At 45.8% G+C, this 27637-nt stretch overlaps 1 protein-coding gene and 1 pseudogene across 1 annotated transcript; one reads left to right on the top strand and one right to left on the bottom strand.

Annotated features, from left to right (window-relative positions):
* The first annotated feature begins 1994 nt into the window (after nucleotides 1-1994).
* On the top strand, nucleotides 1995-2812 carry LOC136502772 (uncharacterized). Its single transcript, XM_066498025.1, has 2 exons — nucleotides 1995-2111; nucleotides 2272-2812. Exons 1-2 carry the CDS (start codon nucleotides 2042-2044, stop codon nucleotides 2571-2573), a joined length of 372 nt encoding a protein of 123 aa, XP_066354122.1. The 5' UTR covers nucleotides 1995-2041; the 3' UTR covers nucleotides 2574-2812.
* Nucleotides 2813-3400: 588 nt separating this feature from the next.
* Nucleotides 3401-27637, bottom strand: part of LOC136505679 (uncharacterized) — a 48844-nt pseudogene continuing 24607 nt past the window's right edge.

The raw sequence follows: 27637 nt of genomic DNA, 5'->3' as shown, positions 1-27637 counted from the left end.
GGTGATCACATGTGGAGATGTCTGGGTTTTAGGCAGCCGATGTCGCAACTTGCTCGAAACTTTCTCAATTTTTTACCAGGGCCTCCACATGTGATAACAAGACACATCGATAAGTTTCGTGATTTTCGGACATCGTTTGGATTTTATATAATTTAAATAAATTTCCCCCGCGAGTACATCGTCATGTTACGACAACATGATGCGCGACATTTCATGCCACTTCCTGCATACGGCCTCGACATAGCCTAAATATCATGAATACTATTTTTTGAATGACCAAATTCCATTATTTCATGTACCTGCAGTTCAAATTTGGAATAGTCAGAAAAATTCAATGAAACGGAAAAAATTAAGGAAATATAGTTAAAAACTCATAATTGTCCCAAATTTTAAAATAGGGATATATTTACTGTAGCAAGTCCCCACAAAAAAATGAGGTAAAAAAAACAAAAAAAATAATTTGCCGGGTGCCACCCTGGGCACCCGGCAAAGAAGCCTTTGCCGGGTGCCAGGTCATGGGGCACCCGACAAAGAAATTTTAAAAAAATAAAAAAAATTCTTTGCCGGGTGCCTAACGGCGTGGCACCCGGCAAAGGCTGACGGCAGCTGGCCGCCGTCAAGCCGGCCACCTTTGCCGGCGGCCATATTTTGTCGAGTGGCCGGCACCCGGCAAAGACCAATTTTTGCCGACGGCTGGAATTTGCCGCGTGCCCGGCACCCGGCAACGGCTGCTTTGCCGGAGACCTTTCTTTGCCGGGTGCCGCTAGGCCTGGCACCCGGCAAAGAATTCCTTTGCCGGGTGCCCGATAAAAAGCACCCGGCAAATTTTTTTGCTCCCGGCAAATCAGCCGTTTCCTGTCGTGCCTCTCAAGGTGTAGTCGCTGTCACTAGCTGCCATCTCTCGATGGCATCGCAATCATATTACATGCATGGTGTCAGGTTGCATCCGCGCTGTGAGGTGGACAACGGCCCCGTTCTCTTGGAGGAATTTTGGAGAAATCTGGATGAATCTGAAGGAATTTGTGAGAGAAAAACACTATTCCGGATGAAAAAAGAAACGGATAAGCCGGATTTAAGGACACACGAATGGGGCCAACAACCCAAAAAAAAAAGATTACGTTAATTATGCCTAGGACTACATATGAACACATACACACACTCTACTCCTAGTAAACATCTCCGAAGATTGAGATTTGGGCATGTTGTCTACTACGGGAAAAACAACGCGTTTAAATTCTAATTTCAAAAAGCCAGATACATGCATTGGGCACGTTGCCTACGACATCATTAAATCCCGATGGGTAGGCAGGTTTCATCACAAGTAACCTTATCAGCCGGTCGAGCTATGCTGAATTCGCATGTCATATGTGACCGAAAACTAGTTTGTCTTAAAGCAGATCGAAACTAGTGTCAAAATGATATAATCCGTGTTTCTTTTTCAATTTATATATAAGTATAGAATATATAATCCGTGTTGGTATACTTATAGTGTCACCAGTTATAAGTGTTCGTTCAAATACAATGGTCTGATGACGATGATCTTGCAGACGCTTGCGCAGCTTTGTGGTTATCGCTATCTATTTCTGTGCTCCTTGAGATACTAGTTGTCTTTTGGGCGTTTGGTTTGTTAGGGGTGTCGTGTCACTGCTAGTGACATGTAATGCGAAAGTGTGGAAAAAGTAGCCCATTCTTATTCCATATTCCCTTTATTTGCTTGACAGAGAAATGTCAGTCGCTTTCATGAAACTGGCACGCACAACATTTGTTCGGTCGACTGCTCAGCGGCTGCACAGATTTCTTCAGGTGATCTCGAACCTTTTTCCTATTAAGAAACCACTGAAAGAATTTTGCAGTTCCAGTCTTGAACACATTCTTAGACCGAGTCGTCCGTGCTGGCGAGACTTGATCATTTTAGTACTGGCCACTGCCCACTGGCGAGTCCTTGTATTGCATACCATCTTCCAAAACCATTTTAGTAGTGGCAGTGCATTTAACCCTTCTTCCTTTCTCACCAAAGCAAAGCAAAGCAAACCCATTTGCCATGGCTACTCGTGGTGCCGCCTTCAACATCTCCCTCGTGCTCGTCCTATCCCTCGCCCTCCAAGTTCAAGGTACGTACCAAAATCGACTGTCCATCCGTGGCCGCCGTACGTCGTCCATCGATCTCACTAGCTAGCTCATTATCCATGGTTGCTCGGTTGGATCCTCATATGCATGTGTTCTTGATTCATTTCTAATATGTAATCCCCTGCCCATGAAACGAACAAGCAGGAGGCACTCAGCTGAAGCAGTCCAACAGGAGACCGTCAGCATCAGCATCACCGGAGGAGGAGTACGTGCGTGGTGTACCGGCCATCGACGACGACGGCGACGGAGGCGGTGTCGTCGTACGAGCCGTTCGAGCTGTGCCAGGGGTGCCGCGGTGCTGCTCGTCGTCCAACGCGAGCAGCTGTGTGGACACCAGCTGCTGCTACGACATCGATTGCGACCTCCCCGGCAAGCCCTTCGGCACCTGCGCCTTCACGCCCCACACCTGCGGCTGCGGCACCGGCAACTGCACCCAGCTGTCGTGATCCATCCGTCCAGCTCCTTTCCTCCTTCTCGTCTATCTGACCAAAATTAAAGGATGCTGCTGCTGAGTGCTGATCAATTGGTAGATGCCCGTCCAAATGCATTGGTTTTGATGGTACAATCGTAAACGTAGCATGCTTTTGACGATTACTGTTTTTTACAACCCCCCTGTGTGTGTGGTGTCTGTTTCTTTTATCAGAGATTTTCGAGTTTGGGTCTGAATTTGATTACAGGTTACTCATTTTTTTTATGTTCACATGTGGCTTGAAATTATTTTGTTGATGTGTAGACGGCATTCCTCTATGGGCGTGGCTAGCATCCGGACGGCGTCCGGACGCCGGCGCTGCTACTCTATTTCACGCACGCCGCGCACACGTGGGAACCTCCGCAGCTCCCGTTCGGACACCCGCGCCCCCCTACTTCCAGCGACCGCATACACACAGGGCCGCATGCCCATTCCCCTCTGCTTCCCGCCAGGGGCGGAGCTAGAGAATTTTGGAGGGGGTGCGGCTTACAGGCTAACGACAAATCAATAATGTAATTTACTAGTACCATAGTCATGATTGTAGCATGAATAATTTAAAACAAACAATAATAATGTACATCAACAATGAAGTAGCGGTAATAGTGCATTTGTGCTTACCGTTTATCAAAATATAGTTAGAGAACCCCATAATTATAACAGCAAAAGATTGTTGGTGTTAGCAAAATAGAATCCCCAACCACGAAATCCTCATTGACCTTAAGAAAAAGAAATAAACCATTCATTTGTAAACAAAGAATCTACAGATTGTATCCTTGAAAAATTGAAAAAGAGATGCATTACCTCTCATCGATCAAATCTACGCCCTTTTCCTTCCATGTTCATGAAACGATGAACCACGGCATCATTTGTAACTTTCTTTAATTCTTCTTTCTTCACATAGCAAATAAGTCTATTACTCAAGTGTGTATCACCGATGCGGTTACTAACAGATGTTTTAACAATCTTCATCCCTGAAAATATCCTCTCCACTGTTGCAGTAGCAATTGGCAATACCAGCACAAGTTTCAAAAGTCGATAAACTAATGGATAGCAGCGATCTTTTCTTGTCTCCACCATTTTTTGTGAAAGCTCACTGATAGTATTTATGTTGGAGAATCGATTGTCTTCTCTCACATCGGCAATGTAGAGCCAAGATAGTGGCTAAGATCCCTCAAATCTATAGAGCTAAAATCATCAGGATATAATTTTACTAGGTTTATCAGACTCTCTACATTAAAATCATGAAATGAATCTCTTGGATTGAAAGCAGTTGAACAAACAAGCAATTGAGAGCTTGTCTCATTAAAGCGGCTATCAAGCTCTTGGACAAGCCAATCTATAACCTCATTAAAACAATCCACTTCATAGTGATGCTTGTTTGTAATTCCAGACGCCTTCCTAGATTTTTTGGGATCAATATATGCATCTTCCATTTCTAACCTTGCAATATCATGCATCTCACAAAACTAGCTTACTTCATCTAATAAGTTGCCCCAACCATCTCTTCTAAGGTTACACAAATGCAATCTAGTTGATTTCAAACACTTCATAGCATTCACAATGTCTTGATCCTTGCGTTGCAATGCTAATGACAAAGTGTTTGTGATGGTTAATGTGGTCAATAAGAGATGCAGGTAAAACACAAAGTCAAAAGATTGGAAGTAGACTAGAAGGTTTGATGCTTGGTCTCTGTTTTTCCAATCTCTATCATCCTTTTCCACAAATTGTAGCACCTGAACAATTGTAGAAAACATGTTGACTAGACTTTTTAGAGTTTTATAATGGAACTCCAACGAGTATCTCTAGGTCTTTGAAGACATTGTTCTTGATTTAACGCTCTCCCAATTTCTAGTTGCCCACACCCTAAAGCCTTTGTCACTTGTTCATGATTTATATCCCTAATCATGTCTCTTCTCTTGGCTGATCCACCACCACATTCAATAAGCTATGAATCATGGTTAAGAAATTGCTAATACCCTTATGCTTTCTCACAACAGCCACAATAACTAACTGAAGTTGGTGAGCAAAACAATGAACATAATATGCTGATCTACTTTCTCTCATAATTAATGATTGTAGCCCATTGAACTCACCTCGCATGTTGCTAGCACCACCATATCCTTGGCCTCTAACTTGTTTTAAGCTCAGCTTAAATTTAGCAAGTAAAGAATCAATAGATGACTTGAGACATGAAGAAGAAGTTTCAGTCACATGCACAAGGCCAACAAACCTCTCTTTCACAATTCTGCATTTGTCAACTGTTGTAACACGGCTTCGGCGAGTGACGAAGGCCTCCGACAGCAAGGTGTCGCCAAGGCGTCTTCGACCGTCTTAGGGCGGAGACCCGGCGCTGACTAAAGGAACTTTCCTGGCTATGCTCGAAGGGCGCTAAAGGTTCAGCGCCCTCATCGCGGATCCCGCCAGGGCCAGGCACACACGTCTCCGACCGCCCAGGCGGACGCCGCCCCATTCTGACTTGTGGGCGTCTCCGGTAATAAGGGCGGAGGCCGCCCTACCTCTGAACTAATCAAACAAACAATCTTGCCTAAGTGTGTGCAGGTACTCAAGCGCAGGCGCCCGTGGTTCACGCAAACACGCCAGCATGGCCCCTGCGCGGCCGGACAGAGACCTACGGATGGTGTCTCCGACCAGACCGGCGGAGACCCGGCAAGGCGACGGCGCGCCCCTGAAGGCGGAGGCCAGAACGCGCCTGCATGGTGTAACACCCCGGTGTTATGCCAGCATTTAGGCACTGCAAATCATGCATATTATGCATCATGAAGCATCCTAATCATACATGCCTAATCATGTAAATAATAACTGAAACCCTGCTTCGAAACGTATGAAACATGCTCGTGAAACATGAATGTTGCATACACTTGTTTAGAGTTGTTTTTGCCCTAATTATGCTTGCTAGGTTAGTAAAACATGTTTGGCTATGATTGTAAATCATCTAGAATTATTTAGCACAGTTTTTGGAGCAAAGTTTGTATTCAAGCTTTTGACAAAATATGCATTTGAAATCTTTAATTGAAAATGGTCAAAAATTCTCCTAATTTAGCTTTTGCTTCCCAATTCAAAATCTATGCCAAATTTTCAGTTGGCCCCTAAAGCAAAGTTGTAGAGCATTAAATTCTAAGCAATTTTTATTATTGGGACATTTTCAAAAGATGTCATTTTCTTGCTCAAAATGATATTTGAAAACTGGTATTTGAAAATTTCTTAAAAATAGAAATTGAGAAAAATGTTTTCTCCTTTCGCGGGCCGTCGCCTCCTTTCTGGCCCGCCGGCCGAAGCCGGCCCACGCGCCACGCCGTCCCGCGCTGCGCTCGCCTATCTCCGCGCTGCGCCGCGCCGTTCGCGCGCGCCGCGTCTCGACCAGCGCCAGAGCGCGACCGCCGCGTGGCGGCCATGCGCCGGCGACGCCCGCCGCGCGGTAGCCACGGCCTGCCTCCGCTTCCACGCGCTCGCCTTCATCTGCTGACCCCGCCGCGCTCGCCTTCACTCTCCCACGCTGCCTCTCTGCTTCGCCCGCATCGAGCTCGCTCTCTCCCCCTCGCCGCGGCCACCGCGCCATTCCTGCAGCCGCCGAGCTCCACCTTTGCGCGCCAGCAGCTCTTGCCCGCACTGCTGCAGCTCCACGCTCGTCTTCGTCACCAGCACGGAGAAGGTAGTGGCCACAGGCCTTTTCGCTTCTTCCCTTCTCGCTCTCCCGTGCGCCCCCGCTCGCCGGAGCTCGGCTCCGTGTTGACGGCGCTGCTCTGCCTTCTCTCTCTCCTCCTCCTCTTGCGCTTTGGGTCCGCCGTTGCCTTGCCGTGCTCGCGTGCGCCTCACCGGACCACGCCATAGCCGGTAATGGCCAGCGCGCCGCGAGGCAGCGCCGCCGCTCCGCCATTGCCGTCGGCAACCTTTGCTCCGGTGAACCGCCCCTCCTTTTTCACCTCTATCCGACGCGGCTTGGCGTGGGGAGCACGTTGGTGCCCTCCGTTTCGCCGGGGAACCTCGCCGTCAGCGAGTGCGCACCGGTCAGCGCCGCCCCTGCTTTGGCCTGGCCGACAGGTGGGGCCGTTGACCCACGAGGGCCCGCTCGTCAGCGCCCTGGCTCGGGTCCGGGTGCACAGCACCGGGTGCACCCAGCAATTGTGTCGGCTGATTTTAAAAAGGGATTTAAGAAATGCTTTTTCAGATTTCTGTTAAATGCTTTGGAAAATGTTTGTGTACTCATTTTGGCTTCAAATTTGTTGAAACAAATTTTGCTAGGTTCCTTGTCACTAGATCTACATGATAAAAATATTGCATGTCATTTTTGAGATACTTTTCTGTAGAGCTTTAATTAACTCTTGATATTGCGGATATCTTGTAAAATGGTTGGTAAATCCTATATGTATCAGAAAAATATGATTCCAAGTTTGTTACTCTTCTTGTGTAATGTACTTCCTAGGAAAAATATGTGTCATGCATGTACTATAGAAAAATTATGAGGTGTAGTTCAAGTGCCTTTAATGGCTGATTTTTGTTATTTTTGTTAGAGAGCAAAATTTGTATAAAACATGCATGTGATAATTTTTGTACAGTGATTATTTGTTGTGTAGAATATAGGAAAAATATTTCATCTGTTGTTTGACACTTTTCACAGTACAAAGTATTTTCATGTTCATAATCATGCCATAGCTTGTTATTTTTGTGTAGGCTAATCCACTCATCCAAATGCTATAAAAATCTGATGGTAAACTACTTAGGGTAGTACTGTGCTATGGTAATTTTCTAAGATTTTTCTAAGCAATAAAAATAGATGTTGCTATTCAAACCTATTATTAATTAGGGTTTAATCAAGTGTTGCTTTATGTGTGATTAAGAAATTAGTGAATGTTTTGGTGTATCTTTGAAGCATTTAATGAGATGTGTTGACTTAGCATATTAGTAGTAGAAGAGAATGCAGTAGATGACATGTGCTTGTAGTATATGTTTTTGGATGATGTTGACTACCTTGCATTCAAGCATATCCATTGTGTTCATCTCATCCGATGCACCTTTTTGCATAAGCACTTACGCACATGCATCATACAGGATCGCAAACCGAGAACCCAGTCGTCATACCCGAGGAGCCCGAGGAGCAGCTCGAGGTGCAGCCGTAGGAAGTGACCGAAGCAGACGAGGAGGACGTTGAGGAACTTCCAGAGTGCCCTGATCATCGCCCGAGCTCCTTCGAGAGAGGCAAGCCCCGGAGCATTTTCTCCCTGGTTTGCAATTGTTAATTAACTGCTTTACTTTAATTGATGCATTACGTTCAGGAGTTGTTTGCAACCGTTGCTGCATTATACCTTGTCTACCTTTGTTATACTATATCCTTGTTACCCTAGTATCCGCCGTCGAGTCAATGCTTAGCTGGCTTAGGCCGATAGAAGTCGGGTGATTTCCTGTCACCTACGAGCTATAGGTGGTTACCTAGATCTGCTTGGATGACTATGAAGTCATGGTATAACTAAGTGTTAAATGAAGTTGAGACTGGACGGAGACTTACAGAGTTTTGGACTGTAGTGCTTTCCGTCTGTGTTGATTAAGGACCGACCGTTGTTGGGCCTCGAGTCATGTTGAACGCATGCCTTACATTTAGCTAGCCGAATAAAGTACCTTTCGATCGTGAAGCTGGGAGATTATTCGGGCTGAGTAGATTGCCCGCAACGCACTGTGCCAGAGCAGGTGTGGTAGGACACGGGGGCGAGATGATAAGACCAAAGTGCAGTCGGTCGGCCCTCGGGTACATGTGGTTCCTAGCAAACTCGAGATTCCTGGATAGTTGACTCGGTGACCGCTACCTCACTTTAGCGGGTGAGTGAGGTTTGTGTAAGGAATAAATCACCAGCTGGTTATGAATCGATTCGAATCGCCATCGCTCCTGGATAGTGAGCACTTGACTTGAGTTACTTCATCGTAGTAATGTTTATGGAACACTTGGACAGTTATAATGAATATGACATTATGGAAGTTGTTAATGATCATGGGTTATCATTATTTGCTTAACCACATGTTTGCTCTAGTATAGGTGCAAATCTAGTCGACAGGTTATAAATAATTAACTTGACAATAATGCTTTTGGAAAGGTTCTTGAAATGCTAAAAATGCTTCTTTTTGCAAATGAGTCAGCTACCCTACTATAAAGCCTTCATAATCCTTGGTGTCACTTATTTTCGGTTATGTCGGGTAAGTCCAGCTGAGTACCTTCTCGTACTCAGGGTTTTATTCCCACTTATTGCAGATGGGCAGATGTATTACGGCTATTGTATCAACTGCATGTATCCTACGATGGGTGATGCTTAGGACCATGGGCATGGTCATTCGTTACGTCTCGTCTGATGCTTTTGTTGGAGATGATCATTAGCTAGCACTGTAATTGAACTCCGTGTGAGTGTGTGTGGTTTGAACAAATGGCTTCCGCTACTTCTATTTGAACTCATTTGTAATAACTATGTTTAAACTCTAATGTATCTGAGATGCAAACTTTTATGTAATATGTGATGGTGACCGCTAAACTTATTACGATCTTGGCTGGTATGTGAGTTGGTTTGAAATCCTTCGTGATTTCACGGACTACCGGGTTATACGGGCTTAAGTTTGCTAAATCGTCTGCACTGGCGGATGATTTTCTTACTTAATTTTGTATAATTGGTCGATTCTGTTACAGCTGGCATCAGAGCATGGTTTAGCGTGTTACTGTTCACAAGTGTATTTAAAACAAAAAGGCATTTGAAAAACATGATTTTCAAACTAAAAAGTGTGCCAGTGGTCATATCCTTTATGCCCAGTTAAGGACTCTAGGTGGCTTAATTAAGTACTGGCTTGGGGTTCTTGCATCATATTTCTCTTTTGTCGCTCATACGGCGTGCTATTGTATGAGTGCCACTTGTTTGAGTGGTAGTATATGGATCATTTGCCTCTACGCCTCGGTAAGTGTGAGTTGTGAGAGCATGATCGGATACACCGCCGATCTAGGGTGAATGCTTATATGATGCTGGAGTAATTACATGTTCTACGCATGTTTTACAAAGGTATCTCATGTGTGGGTATTCCGTCTGTTGAGGCGATGCCGTCAATAGGACGATGGTTCGGGTAGTTACTACCGTTGTACACGTATCTGGGGATTCGTGTAGAGCGTATAGCTAACATTTACTGCTTTTATGCATTCATTGGGAATTGGGCTGAAATGAATCTTCTGCAGGTACATAACAACGCTATCGTGTAGAACGTATTAGCTACGTAATTGAGAGATCGTTTGTATGCCACCGAATTCGTCGCTAGAAATTATTTATTTCATAAGTTTGTGAGAACGTACGACACGTACATACATCATATTACTTGTGCATTTCATTCATGTCATGCATTCCTCCCCTTATAAATTGATTATCTCATTTTGATAAAAGTTGTATCACCAAAAATATGTTTCCACGGGGTAATAAAAGAGCTTTTGCTACAGATGGCCCGCACGAAGCAGACCGCCCGCAAGTCCACCGAAGGAAGAGCACCTCGACGTCCGTTGGCCCTGAGGGAGCACCGCACCACGGACACCTTCTTGAGCGAGTTTGGCATGCCGACCTTGCTTTGGAGAGTGCTCCATGATGTGGGGTACCCAGAGGGTCAAGAGCCGGTGTACTCTTGGAATGAGAGCCAGTTAGCAGAGGATGGACTTGCAGTGGTAGAGATCATGGTTCCTGCTCTCGGTGATGCTCTCAATTGGGATGGTTGGCACTTGGAGTTTGAGGGTCGCACTCCTACTGAGGGTGCAGAGGGAGCAGCTTTCCGTGTCATCAGGGATATCATGAGCAGATTTCCCAGTGAGCTTGCAGCAGCTCTAGCTGGCACTTTTCCTAGGGATGATCCTCGTGATGCTATTTGGGTTCAGCCTCAGGGAAGTGCTTTGGTCAGAGGTCCAGCTGAGGGATAGGCTAGCGACAACCATGCTATGAGTGCTATGTTCGCCGCCATTAGAGCATATGAGGGTCTTGAGAGTACCTACTGGACTTTGACTGGCTTACGTGGTCATGATAAGCTCAAGGGGAGAAAGCAGAAGAAGAGACAGGCACGTGCTATAGCTAGTTTGTAGGACCAGTTAGCTGATATGAACTTACAGCGAAACCAGGCGGTTGAGAGAGGTGATAGAGCTATGCAGCGGGTGCATACATTGACTCAAGCCAACAATAATGCAGACCGCATGATTGGACAGTTGGTTTAGGAAAGGAATGAAGCCTGGGACGAGAGGGACCTTCTGCTGCAGAGGGTCGATGAGCTAGAGGAGTACAACGTCAACCTGCACGAGGAGTTTCACGCACTCTACAATGGGGTTGGCCCATATGCTCCTCCAGACGCCACTGGCATGGACATCGACGACGACAACGAGGACGAGCCTGTAGTTTCACCTAGGGGCGATGGTGACGTCTCCGATCCCGACGACGGCCCCGAGGAGTAGGCTAGTTGCCTTGCGCTAGTATCTAGGTCCTGTCGCGATGACCTTTCTTTTGTTGGCATGTAACCTAATGTATTTTGCTTCGAACTTATGAGATTTGGCATGTGATTGGAACTTGACTAAGAATGCGATATCTGAACGCATAAAAGTCCAGTGTATGTATGCTGGCAATTTGGTTGTATGGACGCGATGTTTGTTATTGAAGTAATTTGATCCGTCGGCAACCTTTGCTCCGGTGAACCGCCCCTCCTTTTTCACCTCTATCCGACGCGGCTTGGCGTGGGGAGCACGTTGGTGCCCTCCGTTTCGCCGGGGAACCTCGCCGTCAGCGAGTGCGCACCGGTCAGCGCCGCCCCTGCTTTGGCCTGGCCGACAGGTGGGGCCGTTGACCCACGAGGGCCCGCTCGTCAGCGCCCTGGCTCGGGTCCGGGTGCACAGCACCGGGTGCACCCAGCAATTGTGTCGGCTGATTTTAAAAAGGGATTTAAGAAATGCTTTTTCAGATTTCTGTTAAATGCTTTGGAAAATGTTTGTGTACTCATTTTGGCTTCAAATTTGTTGAAACAAATTTTGCTAGGTTCCTTGTCACTAGATCTACATGATAAAAATATTGCATGTCATTTTTGAGATACTTTTCTGTAGAGCTTTAATTAACTCTTGATATTGCGGATATCTTGTAAAATGGTTGGTAAATCCTATATGTATCAGAAAAATATGATTCCAAGTTTGTTACTCTTCTTGTGTAATGTACTTCCTAGGAAAAATATGTGTCATGCATGTACTATAGAAAAATTATGAGGTGTAGTTCAAGTGCCTTTAATGGCTGATTTTTGTTATTTTTGTTAGAGAGCAAAATTTGTATAAAACATGCATGTGATAATTTTTGTACAGTGATTATTTGTTGTGTAGAATATAGGAAAAATATTTCATCTGTTGTTTGACACTTTTCACAGTACAAAGTATTTTCATGTTCATAATCATGCCATAGCTTGTTATTTTTGTGTAGGCTAATCCACTCATCCAAATGCTATAAAAATCTGATGGTAAACTACTTAGGGTAGTACTGTGCTATGGTAATTTTCTAAGATTTTTCTAAGCAATAAAAATAGATGTTGCTATTCAAACCTATTATTAATTAGGGTTTAATCAAGTGTTGCTTTATGTGTGATTAAGAAATTAGTGAATGTTTTGGTGTATCTTTGAAGCATTTAATGAGATGTGTTGACTTAGCATATTAGTAGTAGAAGAGAATGCAGTAGATGACATGTGCTTGTAGTATATGTTTTTGGATGATGTTGACTACCTTGCATTCAAGCATATCCATTGTGTTCATCTCATCCGATGCACCTTTTTGCATAAGCACTTACGCACATGCATCATACAGGATCGCAAACCGAGAACCCAGTCGTCATACCCGAGGAGCCCGAGGAGCAGCTCGAGGTGCAGCCGTAGGAAGTGACCGAAGCAGACGAGGAGGACGTTGAGGAACTTCCAGAGTGCCCTGATCATCGCCCGAGCTCCTTCGAGAGAGGCAAGCCCCGGAGCATTTTCTCCCTGGTTTGCAATTGTTAATTAACTGCTTTACTTTAATTGATGCATTACGTTCAGGAGTTGTTTGCAACCGTTGCTGCATTATACCTTGTCTACCTTTGTTATACTATATCCTTGTTACCCTAGTATCCGCCGTCGAGTCAATGCTTAGCTGGCTTAGGCCGATAGAAGTCGGGTGATTTCCTGTCACCTACGAGCTATAGGTGGTTACCTAGATCTGCTTGGATGACTATGAAGTCATGGTATAACTAAGTGTTAAATGAAGTTGAGACTGGACGGAGACTTACAGAGTTTTGGACTGTAGTGCTTTCCGTCTGTGTTGATTAAGGACCGACCGTTGTTGGGCCTCGAGTCATGTTGAACGCATGCCTTACATTTAGCTAGCCGAATAAAGTACCTTTCGATCGTGAAGCTGGGAGATTATTCGGGCTGAGTAGATTGCCCGCAACGCACTGTGCCAGAGCAGGTGTGGTAGGACACGGGGGCGAGATGATAAGACCAAAGTGCAGTCGGTCGGCCCTCGGGTACATGTGGTTCCTAGCAAACTCGAGATTCCTGGATAGTTGACTCGGTGACCGCTACCTCACTTTAGCGGGTGAGTGAGGTTTGTGTAAGGAATAAATCACCAGCTGGTTATGAATCGATTCGAATCGCCATCGCTCCTGGATAGTGAGCACTTGACTTGAGTTACTTCATCGTAGTAATGTTTATGGAACACTTGGACAGTTATAATGAATATGACATTATGGAAGTTGTTAATGATCATGGGTTATCATTATTTGCTTAACCACATGTTTGCTCTAGTATAGGTGCAAATCTAGTCGACAGGTTATAAATAATTAACTTGACAATAATGCTTTTGGAAAGGTTCTTGAAATGCTAAAAATGCTTCTTTTTGCAAATGAGTCAGCTACCCTACTATAAAGCCTTCATAATCCTTGGTGTCACTTATTTTCGGTTATGTCGGGTAAGTCCAGCTGAGTACCTTCTCGTACTCAGGGTTTTATTCCCACTTATTGCAGATGGGCAGATGTATTACGGCTATTGTATCAACTGCATGTATCCTACGATGGGTGATGCTTAGGACCATGGGCATGGTCATTCGTTACGTCTCGTCTGATGCTTTTGTTGGAGATGATCATTAGCTAGCACTGTAATTGAACTCCGTGTGAGTGTGTGTGGTTTGAACAAATGGCTTCCGCTACTTCTATTTGAACTCATTTGTAATAACTATGTTTAAACTCTAATGTATCTGAGATGCAAACTTTTATGTAATATGTGATGGTGACCGCTAAACTTATTACGATCTTGGCTGGTATGTGAGTTGGTTTGAAATCCTTCGTGATTTCACGGACTACCGGGTTATACGGGCTTAAGTTTGCTAAATCGTCTGCACTGGCGGATGATTTTCTTACTTAATTTTGTATAATTGGTCGATTCTGTTACAGCTGGCATCAGAGCATGGTTTAGCGTGTTACTGTTCACAAGTGTATTTAAAACAAAAAGGCATTTGAAAAACATGATTTTCAAACTAAAAAGTGTGCCAGTGGTCATATCCTTTATGCCCAGTTAAGGACTCTAGGTGGCTTAATTAAGTACTGGCTTGGGGTTCTTGCATCATATTTCTCTTTTGTCGCTCATACGGCGTGCTATTGTATGAGTGCCACTTGTTTGAGTGGTAGTATATGGATCATTTGCCTCTACGCCTCGGTAAGTGTGAGTTGTGAGAGCATGATCGGATACACCGCCGATCTAGGGTGAATGCTTATATGATGCTGGAGTAATTACATGTTCTACGCATGTTTTACAAAGGTATCTCATGTGTGGGTATTCCGTCTGTTGAGGCGATGCCGTCAATAGGACGATGGTTCGGGTAGTTACTACCGTTGTACACGTATCTGGGGATTCGTGTAGAGCGTATAGCTAACATTTACTGCTTTTATGCATTCATTGGGAATTGGGCTGAAATGAATCTTCTGCAGGTACATAACAACGCTATCGTGTAGAACGTATTAGCTACGTAATTGAGAGATCGTTTGTATGCCACCGAATTCGTCGCTAGAAATTATTTATTTCATAAGTTTGTGAGAACGTACGACACGTACATACATCATATTACTTGTGCATTTCATTCATGTCATGCATTCCTCCCCTTATAAATTGATTATCTCATTTTGATAAAAGTTGTATCACCAAAAATATGTTTCCACGGGGTAATAAAAGAGCTTTTGCTACAGATGGCCCGCACGAAGCAGACCGCCCGCAAGTCCACCGAAGGAAGAGCACCTCGACGTCCGTTGGCCCTGAGGGAGCACCGCACCACGGACACCTTCTTGAGCGAGTTTGGCATGCCGACCTTGCTTTGGAGAGTGCTCCATGATGTGGGGTACCCAGAGGGTCAAGAGCCGGTGTACTCTTGGAATGAGAGCCAGTTAGCAGAGGATGGACTTGCAGTGGTAGAGATCATGGTTCCTGCTCTCGGTGATGCTCTCAATTGGGATGGTTGGCACTTGGAGTTTGAGGGTCGCACTCCTACTGAGGGTGCAGAGGGAGCAGCTTTCCGTGTCATCAGGGATATCATGAGCAGATTTCCCAGTGAGCTTGCAGCAGCTCTAGCTGGCACTTTTCCTAGGGATGATCCTCGTGATGCTATTTGGGTTCAGCCTCAGGGAAGTGCTTTGGTCAGAGGTCCAGCTGAGGGATAGGCTAGCGACAACCATGCTATGAGTGCTATGTTCGCCGCCATTAGAGCATATGAGGGTCTTGAGAGTACCTACTGGACTTTGACTGGCTTACGTGGTCATGATAAGCTCAAGGGGAGAAAGCAGAAGAAGAGACAGGCACGTGCTATAGCTAGTTTGTAGGACCAGTTAGCTGATATGAACTTACAGCGAAACCAGGCGGTTGAGAGAGGTGATAGAGCTATGCAGCGGGTGCATACATTGACTCAAGCCAACAATAATGCAGACCGCATGATTGGACAGTTGGTTTAGGAAAGGAATGAAGCCTGGGACGAGAGGGACCTTCTGCTGCAGAGGGTCGATGAGCTAGAGGAGTACAACGTCAACCTGCACGAGGAGTTTCACGCACTCTACAATGGGGTTGGCCCATATGCTCCTCCAGACGCCACTGGCATGGACATCGACGACGACAACGAGGACGAGCCTGTAGTTTCACCTAGGGGCGATGGTGACGTCTCCGATCCCGACGACGGCCCCGAGGAGTAGGCTAGTTGCCTTGCGCTAGTATCTAGGTCCTGTCGCGATGACCTTTCTTTTGTTGGCATGTAACCTAATGTATTTTGCTTCGAACTTATGAGATTTGGCATGTGATTGGAACTTGACTAAGAATGCGATATCTGAACGCATAAAAGTCCAGTGTATGTATGCTGGCAATTTGGTTGTATGGACGCGATGTTTGTTATTGAAGTAATTTGATTAGTGATGTTGTTTTAATTGGGATGCGATTGTTGTGCCTCTGTTTTATTGTATGAATTTATTCTCTCCAGTAAATTCAGTACGGCATAATTTTTCTTTCACTCGCAATTATTACAGCTTCACTCAATCATTACTTGTTGCTAAAATATGCAGATGACAAACACTCGCCGTACCACGTATGAGGCCGCTGAGACCGGTGCTAACGGTGCGGGGACCGGTGGTGGTGGTGGAAACCACAGCAACAACAATAAGCCTCCCCATGAACCGCATTTGCCACCTCCTCCCCCATTTACCCCAGAGGTGTTCCTCGCACAGTTGTTCGGAAGTCAGCGCAACACGGAATAATCCCAGAAGAACATGGAGGATTTTCTGCGTACCATCGCCAACAACGTTCAGCGCGGTAACAATCAGGGTGGTGGCATTGGGGTGAATCAATACAGCAGCTTCAAAGATTTTATGGACACTAGGCCACCAATATTCAAGGAAGCAATGGAACCACTTGATGCTGAAGAATGGATCAACACTATGGAAGATAAATTCCGTGTGTTGAGGATGACTGAGGTATTGAAAACTGAGTATGCTGCACATCAGTTGCAAGGACCAGCGGGAATGTGGTGGAAGCACCATCGCACCACCTTCCCTCCAAATGCTCAGATTACATGGAGAGAGTTTGCTGAGGCCTTCCGTGGAGTTTACATTCCACCCGGGTTGACCGAGATGAAGTTGGGAGAGTTTTTAGCGTTGAATCAGGGCACCAAGACCGTGACACAATATTTGCATGCCTTCAACAACTTGTGTCGTTATGCTCCCGACATGGTTGACACTGATGCTAAGAGAATCGCCAGTTTCAAGAGAGGACTCAATCCAAAGATGATGAAGCATGTGGGTACCAACAACCGCGCCAGATTCAATGACTTCATCAGCGATTGTCTGAAGCAGGAAAAGAACAACAATGCCAGCACCGCAGCTAAGACTCGCAAGAGAGCCCTAGAAGGTGGTCCATCCCAAGCAAGAGCACCTGCGGGAGGTCGTCCTCCCTATCATCCATCTGCACTTGGCGCTAGGTTTAGGCCACCTCAGCAGAGAAGTCAGAATTTTCGTGGACCCTAGAAGCCTTACAAGATGGCAGTACAGCCCAACAAGGCAGCCGCAACTGTGGTACAAGGTAGTTCCAAGGGAGCTATGGGATCTACTGGGACAGTGAGGGGACCCTGCTATAATTGTGATCAACCCGGCCACTTCTTGAGGTTTTGTCCTTATCCGCCCAAGAAGAAGCAGCAGACTTATAATGCTAGGGTGCATAGTACGACGGTGGATGAGATTCCTGAAGGAGAGCCCGTAACCGCTGGTAAGTTTCCAATCAATGAAAACCCTGCAGTTGTTCTATTTGATTCTAGATCATCGCATTCTTTTATGAGTCAAGCATTTGCACAGAAACATGAACAACTATGCACAGAATTGGGTTATGGTTACCGTATAAGTTCAGCAGGGGCTGATGTTTTGACCAACCAGATGGTTCGAGGGGCAACCCTTGAATTAGGTAGCAAGAAGTTTTGAGTGAACTTGATAGTTATGCCTGGACTAGTTTTGGATGTCATTATAGGGATGGATTGGATGAAGGATTAGGGAGCAGTCATAGATACCGGAAGTTGGGTACTTACCCTTAAGGATCCCCTAGGTGAGGGTACTTTCCATGTACCATTGCCTCGAAGAACAGACCTTATAAGTGTTACATGTGCTACTGAAGTCATTCCTATTCATCAGATTCCGGTAGTGTGTGAGTTTCTGGATGTATTCCTGGATGAGCTACCTGGCCTTCCGCTATACAGGGATATTGAGTTTGGAATAGAGTTACTCCCCGGAACAGCTCCGATTTCAAGGAGACCCTATCAGATGCCTCCCGATGAATTAGTTGAGCTAAAGAAGCAACTAGAAGAGTTATCAAAAAAAGGGTTTATCCGGCCAAGCAAGTCTGAATGGGGATGTCCCGCCTTGTTTGTGAAGAAGAAGAAAGAGGGCACGTTGAGAATGTGCGTGGATTACAGGCCACTTAACGCTGTGACCATCAAGAATAAGTATCCCTTGCCTCATATTGATGTTCTGTTTGACCAGTTAGCCAAGGCTAAGGTGTTCTCAAAAATAGATTTGAGATCCGGTTATCATCATATCAAGATTAGACCACAAGATATACCAAAAACTGCATTTTCCACCAGATATGGGTTGTATGAGTATCTTGTCATGTCCTTTGGCTTGACAAATGCTCCTGCATACTTTATGTTTTTGATGAATACAGTTTTCATGCCAGAATTGGATAAGTTTGTGGTCATGTTCATCGATGACATTCTGGTATACTCCGAGAATGAGAAGGATCATGAAGAGCATCTGAGAATTGTCTTGACCCGACTTAGAGATCATAAGCTGTATGCTAAGTTTAGCAAATGCGAATTCTGGTTAAAGAAAGTTCCTTTCCTTGGTCACATTCTGTCAGAAAATGGAGTTTCTGTCGATCCAAATAAGGTGCAAGAGGTTATGGATTGGAAGGCACCGACCATAGTTCCTGAGATTAGAAGTTTCTTAGGACTAGCCGGTTACTACCGTCGTTTCATACCAGACTTCTCGAATATTGCCAAGCCTATGACAAGTCTACTATAGAAGGATCACAAGTTTGTGTGGACAGAGGAGTGTGAAGGAGCTTTCCACACTTTGCGGAAACTGTTGACCACTGCTCCTGTTCTTGCACAACCGGACATTGAGAAACCATTTGATGTGTTTTACGACGCATCAAAAACTGGATTAGGCTATGTTCTTATGCAAGAAAGAAGAGTCATTGCTTATGCCTCACGTCAATTGAGAAAGCACGAGGTCAACTATCCAACACATGATCTTGAACTTGCTGCAGTTGTGCATGCCCTAAAAATTTGGAGACATTATCTACTTGGTAATGTGTGCAACATTTTCACAGATCACAAGAGTCTCAAGTACATCTTTACCCAACCTGAGCTGAACATGAGACAGCGAAGATGGTTGGAATTGATAAAAGATTACAACTTGAATGTGCAATATCATCCTGGAAAAGCCAATGTAGTGGCAGATGCTTTGAGCAGAAAGTCACATTACTTGAATGTGCAGCCATTACTTGAAGATGGGTTCGATCTGATGCATCATGCTGTGTTACATAGTATTCAGATTAGTTGCTCGTTGGAGAGTAAGATAATAGAAGGCCAGAAAACCAACAAGGGAATATTCCACATCAAAGAGAAAATAAAAGAAAAGTCGTCGAAACACTTTAGAGTGGATGAACAGGGCGTGTTGTGGTTTGACGACCGTCTTGTGGTTCCCAAGGATCGATAGCTTAGGAATAAACTCATGGATGAAGCTCACCTTTCTAAGCTATCTATCTGTCCAAGAAGTAGTAAGATGTATCAAGAACTAAGACCTCGTTATTGGTGGACCAAAATGAAGAAAGAAGTTACAGCATATGTCGCCAGATGTGACACGTGTTGTACAGTGAAAGCCATTCATATGAAACCTACCGGTTTGTTGCAACCTTTGTCCATACCTAGTTGGAAGTGGGATGATATAAGTATGGATTTTATCTCGGGTTTGGCCACTACTCAAAAGGGACATGATTCGATTTGGGTGATTGTGGACCGTCTTACTAAGACCGCTCATTTCTTGCCTGTCAAGACAGAATATCGACCACCTCAATATGCCGAGAAGTATATCACAGAAATTGTGAGGTTGCATGGTATACCAAAGACTATAGTATCTGATAGAGGGCCCTAGTTCATGGCTCACTTTTGGAAACATTTGCACAAAGGCTTAGGAACTAGTTTGATTCATAGTACCGCTTATCATCCGCAGATAGATGGTCAGACTAAACAAGTGAATGCTGTTCTGGAGGATATGTTAAGAGCCTGTGTGTTGTCTTCTAGGGGATCATGGGAGTCATAGTTACCATTAGCTGAGTTTGCTTACAATAATAGTTATCAAGAAAGCATCAAGATGGCTCCATTCGAAGCATTGTATGGCAGAAAATGTAGAACACCATTGAATTGGGTCGAGCCTGGAGATAGAAGGTATTATGGCATTGACTTTGTAGAAGAAGCCGAGAAGAAAGTTCATATTATTCAACAAAATATGAAGGCGGCCCAATCGCGTCAGAAAAGTTATGTAGACAGAAGAAGGAGACCTCTTGTGTTTGAAGTTGGTGACTATGTTTATCTGAAGGTCACGCCAATGAAGAAGAAACGGTTTGGAGTCCGAAGAAAACTTGCCGCTAGATTCGTAGGACCATACAAGATCTTGGAAAGAAGAGGTCCAATAGCTTACAAGTTAGAGTTACCTGAGACAATGAGTACCGTCTTCCCAGTTTTCCATGTATCACATCTCAAGAAGTGTTTGCGTGTTCCAGAGGAAAGAATAGAACCTCGAGGTATCCAACTCAAATCAGATTTGGTATATCGTGAGCAACCGGTCCATGTGTTAGACACTAAAGAACGTGCTACTCGGAATAGTGTGGTGAAAACATACAAGATACAGTGGAATCATCATGATGAGGGAGATGCAACTTGGGAAATGGGAGAATATCTACAAAAAGCTTATGAAGATTTTTATAACAAATGGTTCGTAACCCAAATCTCGGGACGAGATTTTTATAAGGGGGGAGGGCTGTAACACCCCGGTGTTATGCCAGCATTTAGGCACTGCAAATCATGCATATTATGCATCATCAAGCATCCTAATCATGCATGCCTAATCATGTAAATAATAACTGAAACCCTGCTTCGAAATGTATGAAACATGCTCGTGAAACATGAATGTTGCATACACTTATTTAGAGTTGTTTTTGCCCTAATTATGCTTGCTAGGTTAGTAAAACATGTTTGGCTATGATTGTAAATCATCTAGAATTATTTAGCATAGTTTTTGGAGCAAAGTTTGTATTCAAGCTTTTGACAAAATATGCATTTGAAATCTTTAATTGAAAATGGTCAAAAATTCTCCCAATTTAGCTTTTGCTTCCCAATTCAAAATCTATGCCAAATTTTCAGTTGGTCCCTAAAGTAAAGTTGTAGAGGATTAAATTCTAAGCAATTTTTATTTTTGGGACATTTTCAAAAGATGTCATTTTCTTGATTAAAATGACATTTGAAAACTGGTATTTGAAAATTTCTTAAAAATATAAATTGAGAAAAATGTTTTCTCCTTTAGCGGGCCGTCGCCTCCTTTCTGGCCCGCCAGCCAAAGCCAGCCCACGCGCCATGCCGTCCCGCGCTGCGCTCGCCTCGGCCCAGCCCAGCTCGCGCGCCCAGCCTATCTCCGCGCTGCGCCGCGCCGTTCGCGCGCGCCGCGTCCCGACCAGCGCCAGAGCACGACCGCCGCATGGTGGCCATGCGCCGGCGACGCCCGCCGCACGGCAGCCACGGCCTGCCTCTGCTTCCACGCGCTCGCCTTCATCTGCTGACCCCGCCGCGCTCGCCTTCACTCTCCCGTGCTGCCTCTCTGCTTCGCCCGCACCGAGCTCGCTCTCTCCCCCTCGCCGTGGCCACCGCGCCATTCCCGCAGCCGCCGAGCTCCACCTTTGCGCGCTAGCAGCTCTTGCCCGCACTGCTGCAGCTCCGCGCTCGTCTTTGTCACCAGCACGGAGAAGGTAGTGGCCGCAGGCCTTTTCGCTTCTTCCCTTCTCGCTCTCCCATGCGCCCCCGCTCGCCGGAGCTCGGCTCCGTGTTGACGGCGCCGCTCTGCCTTCTCTCTCTCCTCCTCTTCTCGCGCTTTGGGTCCGCCGTTGCCTTGTCGTGCTCGCGCGCGCCTCACCGGACCGCGCCATAGCCGGTAATGGCCAGCGCGCCGCGAGGCAGCGCCACCGCTCCGCCATTACCGTTGGCAAGCTTTGCTTCGGTGAACCGCCCCTCCCTTTTCACCTCTATCCAACGCGGCTTGGCGTGGGGACCACGTTGGTGCCCTCCGTTTCGCCGGGGAACCTTGCCGTCGGCGAGTGCGCACCGGTCAGCGCCGCCCCTGCATCGGCATGGCCGACAGGTGGGGCCGTTGACCCGCGAGGGCCCGCTCGTCAGCGCCCAGGCTTGGGTCCGGGTGCACAGCACCGGGTGCACCCAACAATTGTGTCGGCTGATTTTAAAAAGGGATTTAAGAAATGCTTTTTCAGATTTCTATTAAATGCTTTGGAAAATGTTTGTGTACTCATTTTGGCTTCAAATTTGTTGAAACAAATTTTGCTAGGTTCCTTGTCACCAGATCTACAAGATAAAAATATTGCATGTCATTTTTTAGATACTTTTCTGTAGAGCTTTAATTAACTCTTGATATTGCGGATATCTTGTAAGATGGTTGGTAAATCCTATATGTATCAGAAAAATATGATTCCAAGTTTGTTACTCTTCTTGTGTAATGTACTTCCTAGGAAAAATATGTGTCATGCATGTACTGTAGAAAAATTATGAGGTGTAGTTCAAGTGCCTTTAATGGCTGATTTTTGTTATTTTTGCTAGAGAGCAAAATTTGTATAAAACATGCATGTGATAATTTTTGCACAGTGATTATTTGTTGTGTAGAACATAGGAAAAATATTTCATCTGTTGTTTGACACTTTTCACAGTACAAAGTATTTTCATGTTCATAATCATGCCATAGCTTGTTATTTTTGTGTAGGCTAATCCACTCATCCAAATGCTATAAAAATCTGATGGTAAACTACTTAGGGTAGTACTGTGCTATGGTAATTTTCTAAGATTTTTCTAAGCAATAAAAATAGATGTTGCTATTCAAATCTATTATTAATTAGGGTTTAATCAAGTGTTGCTTTATGTGTGATTAAGAAATTAGTGAATACTTTGGTGTATCTTTGAAGCATTTAATGAGATGTGTTGACTTAGCATATTAGTAGTAGAAGAGAATGCAGTAGATGACATGTGCTTGTAGTATATGTTTTTGGATGATGTTGACTACCTTGCATTCAAGCATATCCATTGTGTTCATCTCATCCGATGCACCTTTTTGCATAAGCACTTATGCACATGCATCATACAGGATCGCAAACCGAGAACCCAGTCATCATACCCGAGGAGCCCGAGGAGCAGCTCGAGGTGCAGCCGTAGGAAGTGACCGAAGCAGACGAGGAGGACATTGAGGAACTTCCGGAGTGCCCCGATCACCGCCTGAGCTCCTTCGAGAGAGGCAAGCCCCGGAGCATTTTCTCCCTAGTTTGCAATTGTTAATTAACTGCTTTACTTTAATTGATGCATTACGTTCAGGAGTTGTTTGCAACCGTTGCTGCATTATACCTTGTCTACCTTTGTTATACTATATCCTTGTTACCCTAGTATCCGCCGTCGAGTCAATGCTTAGCTGGCTTAGACCGGTAGAAGTCGGGTGATTTCCTGTCACCTACGAGCTATAGATGGTTACCTGGATCTGCTTGGATTACTATGAAGTCATGGTATAACTAAGTGTTAAATGAAGTTGAGACTGGACGGAGACTTACAGAGTTTTGGACTGTAGTGCTTTCTATCTCTGTCGATTAAGGACCGACCGTTGTTGGGCCTCGAGTCATGTTGAACGCATGCCTTACATTTAGCTGGCCGAATAAAGTACCTTTCGATCGCGAAGCTGGGAGATTATTCGGGCCGAGTAGATTGCCCGCAACGCACTGTGCTAGAGCAGGTGTGGTAGGACACGGGGGCGAGATGATAAGACCAAAGTGCAATTGGTCGGCCCCCGGGTACATGTGGTTCCTAGCAAACTCGAGATTCCTGGATAGTTGACTCGGTGACCGATACCTCACTTTAGCGGGTGAGTGAGGTTTGTGTAAGGAATAAATCACCAGCTGGTTAGGAATCGATTCGAATCGCCATCGCTCCTGGATAGTGAGCACTTGACTTGAGTTACTTCATCGTAGTAATGTTTATGGAACACTTGGATAGTTATAATGAATATGACATTATGGAAGTTATTAATGATCATGGGTTATCATTATTTGCTTAACCACATGTTTGCTCTAGTATAGGTGCAAATCTAGTCGATAGGTTATAAATAATTAACTTGACAATAATGCTTTTGGAAAGGTTCTTGAAATGCTAAAAATGCTTCTTTTTGCAAATGAGTTAGCTACCCTACTATAAAGCCTTCATAATCCTTGGTGTCACTTATTTTCGGTTATGTCGGGTAAGTCTAGCTGAGTACCTTCTCGTACTCAGGGTTTTATTCCCACTTGTTGCAGATGGGCAGATGTATTATGGCTATTGTATCAACTGCCTGTATCCTGCGATGGGTGATGCTTAGGACCATGGGCATGGTCATTCCTTACGTCTCGTCTGATGCTTTTGTTGGAGATGATCATTAGCTAGCACTGTAATTGAACTCCATGTGAGTGTGTGTGGTTTGAACAAATGGCTTCCGCTACTTCTATTTGAACTCGTTTTGTAATAACTATGTTTAAACTCTAATGTATCTGAGATGCAAACTTTTATGTACTATGTGATGGTGACCGCTAAACTTATTACGATCTTGGCTGGTATGTGAGTTGGTTTGAAATCCTTCGTGATTTCACGGACTACCGGGTTATACGGGCTTAAGTTTGCTAAATCGTCTGCGCTGGCGGATGATTTTCTTACTTAATTTCGTATAATTGGTCGGTTCTCTTACACATGGCCCCTGCACAGCCGGGCGGAGACCTATGGATGATGTCTCCGACCGGACCAACGGAGACCCGGCAAGGCGACGGCGCGCCCCTAAAGGTGGAGTCCAGAACGCGCCTGCATGGCCCCTGCGCGGCCGGGCGGAGACCTATGGATGATGTCTCTGACTAGACTGGTGGAGACCCGCTAAGGCGACGGTGCGCCCCTGAAGGCGGAGGCCAGCGTCGAGAACCTTGGCCCCCACGTGGCCGGGCGGAGACCCGTGGGAGATGTCTCCGACCGGCTGGCGGAGACCCGCTGAGGCAGCGGCGCGCCCTTGGAGATGGAGGCCAGCACTGGGGACCCTGGCCTTTAGGCCGAAGACCGAGGCATGGTGGGCCGGCTGCTCATGGAGGCCCATTACTCGGAGACGGTATGGCAGGATTGCCCCACAAACAAGAGGCTAGCGGCAGAAAATTCTAGGAATGTACTATAGCAGTTGAGGGGCATTGTGATAAATTCTGTCATGAAGTAGTTGAGCTCTATAAATAGGGAACACTTGTAACCGTGCAGGTTGGTTGGTGAACGAAGTAATGAAACCCTAGTTCTTTGCATTAGCTTCCCACAAGTTCACCTGTCGAGCCTATCCCGAGCCTCCGCCCGAAGGTGACCCCTAACGGGCGGAGGCCCCAGTCTCCCCCACACTGTCTGAGACCTCTAGTTTCAACATTGGCGCCCACCGTGGTTTGGCCAAGGCAAACCAACGATGGCAGGGAAAAGAAAGACCACCACTAGAGCAGTAGTGACCACGGGTCAGCGAGGAAGGCCTAGGCGCAACAGTTGTAGCACCTACGCAACCTCGCCAGTGGAGGATGACACCAGAGCAAACACCCAGGGTCAACCACCGGAACCCCAAGATCTAGAGATTCAAGATCTGGAGGCCCAACCAAACTCAGCCACAACACCCGAGCAAGAACTGCAACAGCTACAAGCACAGTTGCAAAGAGCACAACAAGAGAGGGACAGAATGGCAGCAGCATTCGCAGCTAATCAGCAAGCTATCCAAGCGTCAGCACAAGCAGCAGAAATAAGGCAGCAGTTGGCAGTCCTACATGCTGAGATGCTAAGTATGCAGCATGCAGTACCAACGTCAACCTCCACAATCCCAGCCTCCACAGCAACACCAACTGCAACCATGCTACAAGGCCCTACGCCAGTGATCAGCCAGCCGACGATGCCATCTCAGGTGATGCGGAGGCCTATCGATCCCAAGTACCCACTATCTGAAGGCATACAACAGTCGCCATGGCCAACAACGTACAAGCCAATCACACTACCAAAGTTCAACGGAAAGACAGACCCCCATCAGTTCATTATGAGTTACGAGGCAGCAGTAGCCTTCGCCGGCGGAGATGATGTCGTCTTGGCAAAGTCATTTGTCATCGCAGCCAAAGGCGACGCGCTGGCTTGGTATTCTATGCTCAAACCAAGCACAGTCTATTCTTGGGAGAACCTCCGGGATAAGATATTGGCAAACTTCAAGGGGCTAACAGCACAGTTGCTGACTTCCATAGATCTGTTCCAATGCAAGCAAATGCAGGGAGAGACACTACACGACTACTTCTGGAAATTTGTGCAACTAAAGGCGAAGGCACTAGATGTCCCAGACGAGATCGCCATTGAAGCAGCGATCAAAGGCCTCCGAATCGGGCCGTTCGCAGCACACCTAGCAAGAAAGAAACCAACTTCCATACAGTAGTTGTATGATGAGTTAGAGAAGTACTGCAGATCAGACAATGACCTCCGCAAAAGGCTGGAGGAGCAAGGACAAAACAGACAATAAAACAGCAGCAAAAATTCCCAGAAAACCTATACGAACTAGAATGTATCAAATCAGAAGCCAGGCCAGGGGCAAGTGCTCAGCATCGAGGGTCAACCTCACCCCGAGCAAGGGCAACAGGCAGCGCTAACACGCCCGGAGACCCAGACAAGGAACCAAGGTCGGCAAGGTTACCAAGGCAAAAACTGGAACAGAAACCAAAACCAGAAACAACGCAGGCCATATTGCGTTTTTCACGGCGAAAACATAGGGCACAGCACCAAAGATTGTCCGGAGACAAAAGATACACAGGAAAGGATGAAGAACAAGCAGACTGCCCAACCTCTAACACAGTAGAGCACAAGAGAGGTCAACACCACCTACACAACTAGCCACGAGCAGTACTGCCCAATGTACCCAACGCTAAACGCAACCCAAATACATCCCTCCACACTGGCCTCTGCCTATTACCCAAACTTCCTACCAGCATGGCGGTCATCGCCTTCGCAGCAGCCTCCGGCGGGCAACTACAAGTCGGAGGCAAGCCTGACCTACATAAACCCAAAATCTCCCCATATAACCTACCTCAAAACAAACCCACCAGAACAAAACTGAATAAGGTTCGAGCCTCCGTAGCCACAGCACCACATGCAGCAACTGCCTCCGCACCACCTCACAACCAACCCCCAACACCAAAAAACGAGCCAAACCTAGAAAACCAAGTCAACCCTCATGGAGCACTACCAACAATAGGCATGATATTGCCAATCGCCGGAGGATCATCAATGGAGTTTCAAACGAAAAGGCAGAAAAAGGACCACCTCCGCTTGGTAAACAATGTAGCAATCCAAGGGCCGGCGAAACACATAGATTGGTCCAGAGTCCCAATCACCTTCACAGAAGAAGATCTACAGCTAGAGAGCTACCCTCACGCAGACGCAATGGTGATCAAGACCAACATAGCAGCATGGGAGATAAGCAGAATATTGGTCAACACTGGCAGTTCAGCAGATATCATCTTCGCAAATACCTTCGACCAAATGAAGCTCAGCAGAAATCAACTATAGCCCTCTAAATCCCCTTTAATAGGATTCGGAGGCAAGCAGATACAAGCATTAGGAAAAATCTCACTCCCAGTGT

The sequence above is a fragment of the Miscanthus floridulus genome, chromosome 14, assembly GCF_019320115.1.
Source record: "Miscanthus floridulus cultivar M001 chromosome 14, ASM1932011v1, whole genome shotgun sequence".
Classification (NCBI taxonomy): Eukaryota; Viridiplantae; Streptophyta; class Magnoliopsida; order Poales; family Poaceae; genus Miscanthus; species Miscanthus floridulus.
This window is presented reverse-complemented; position numbering and strand designations above follow the sequence as displayed.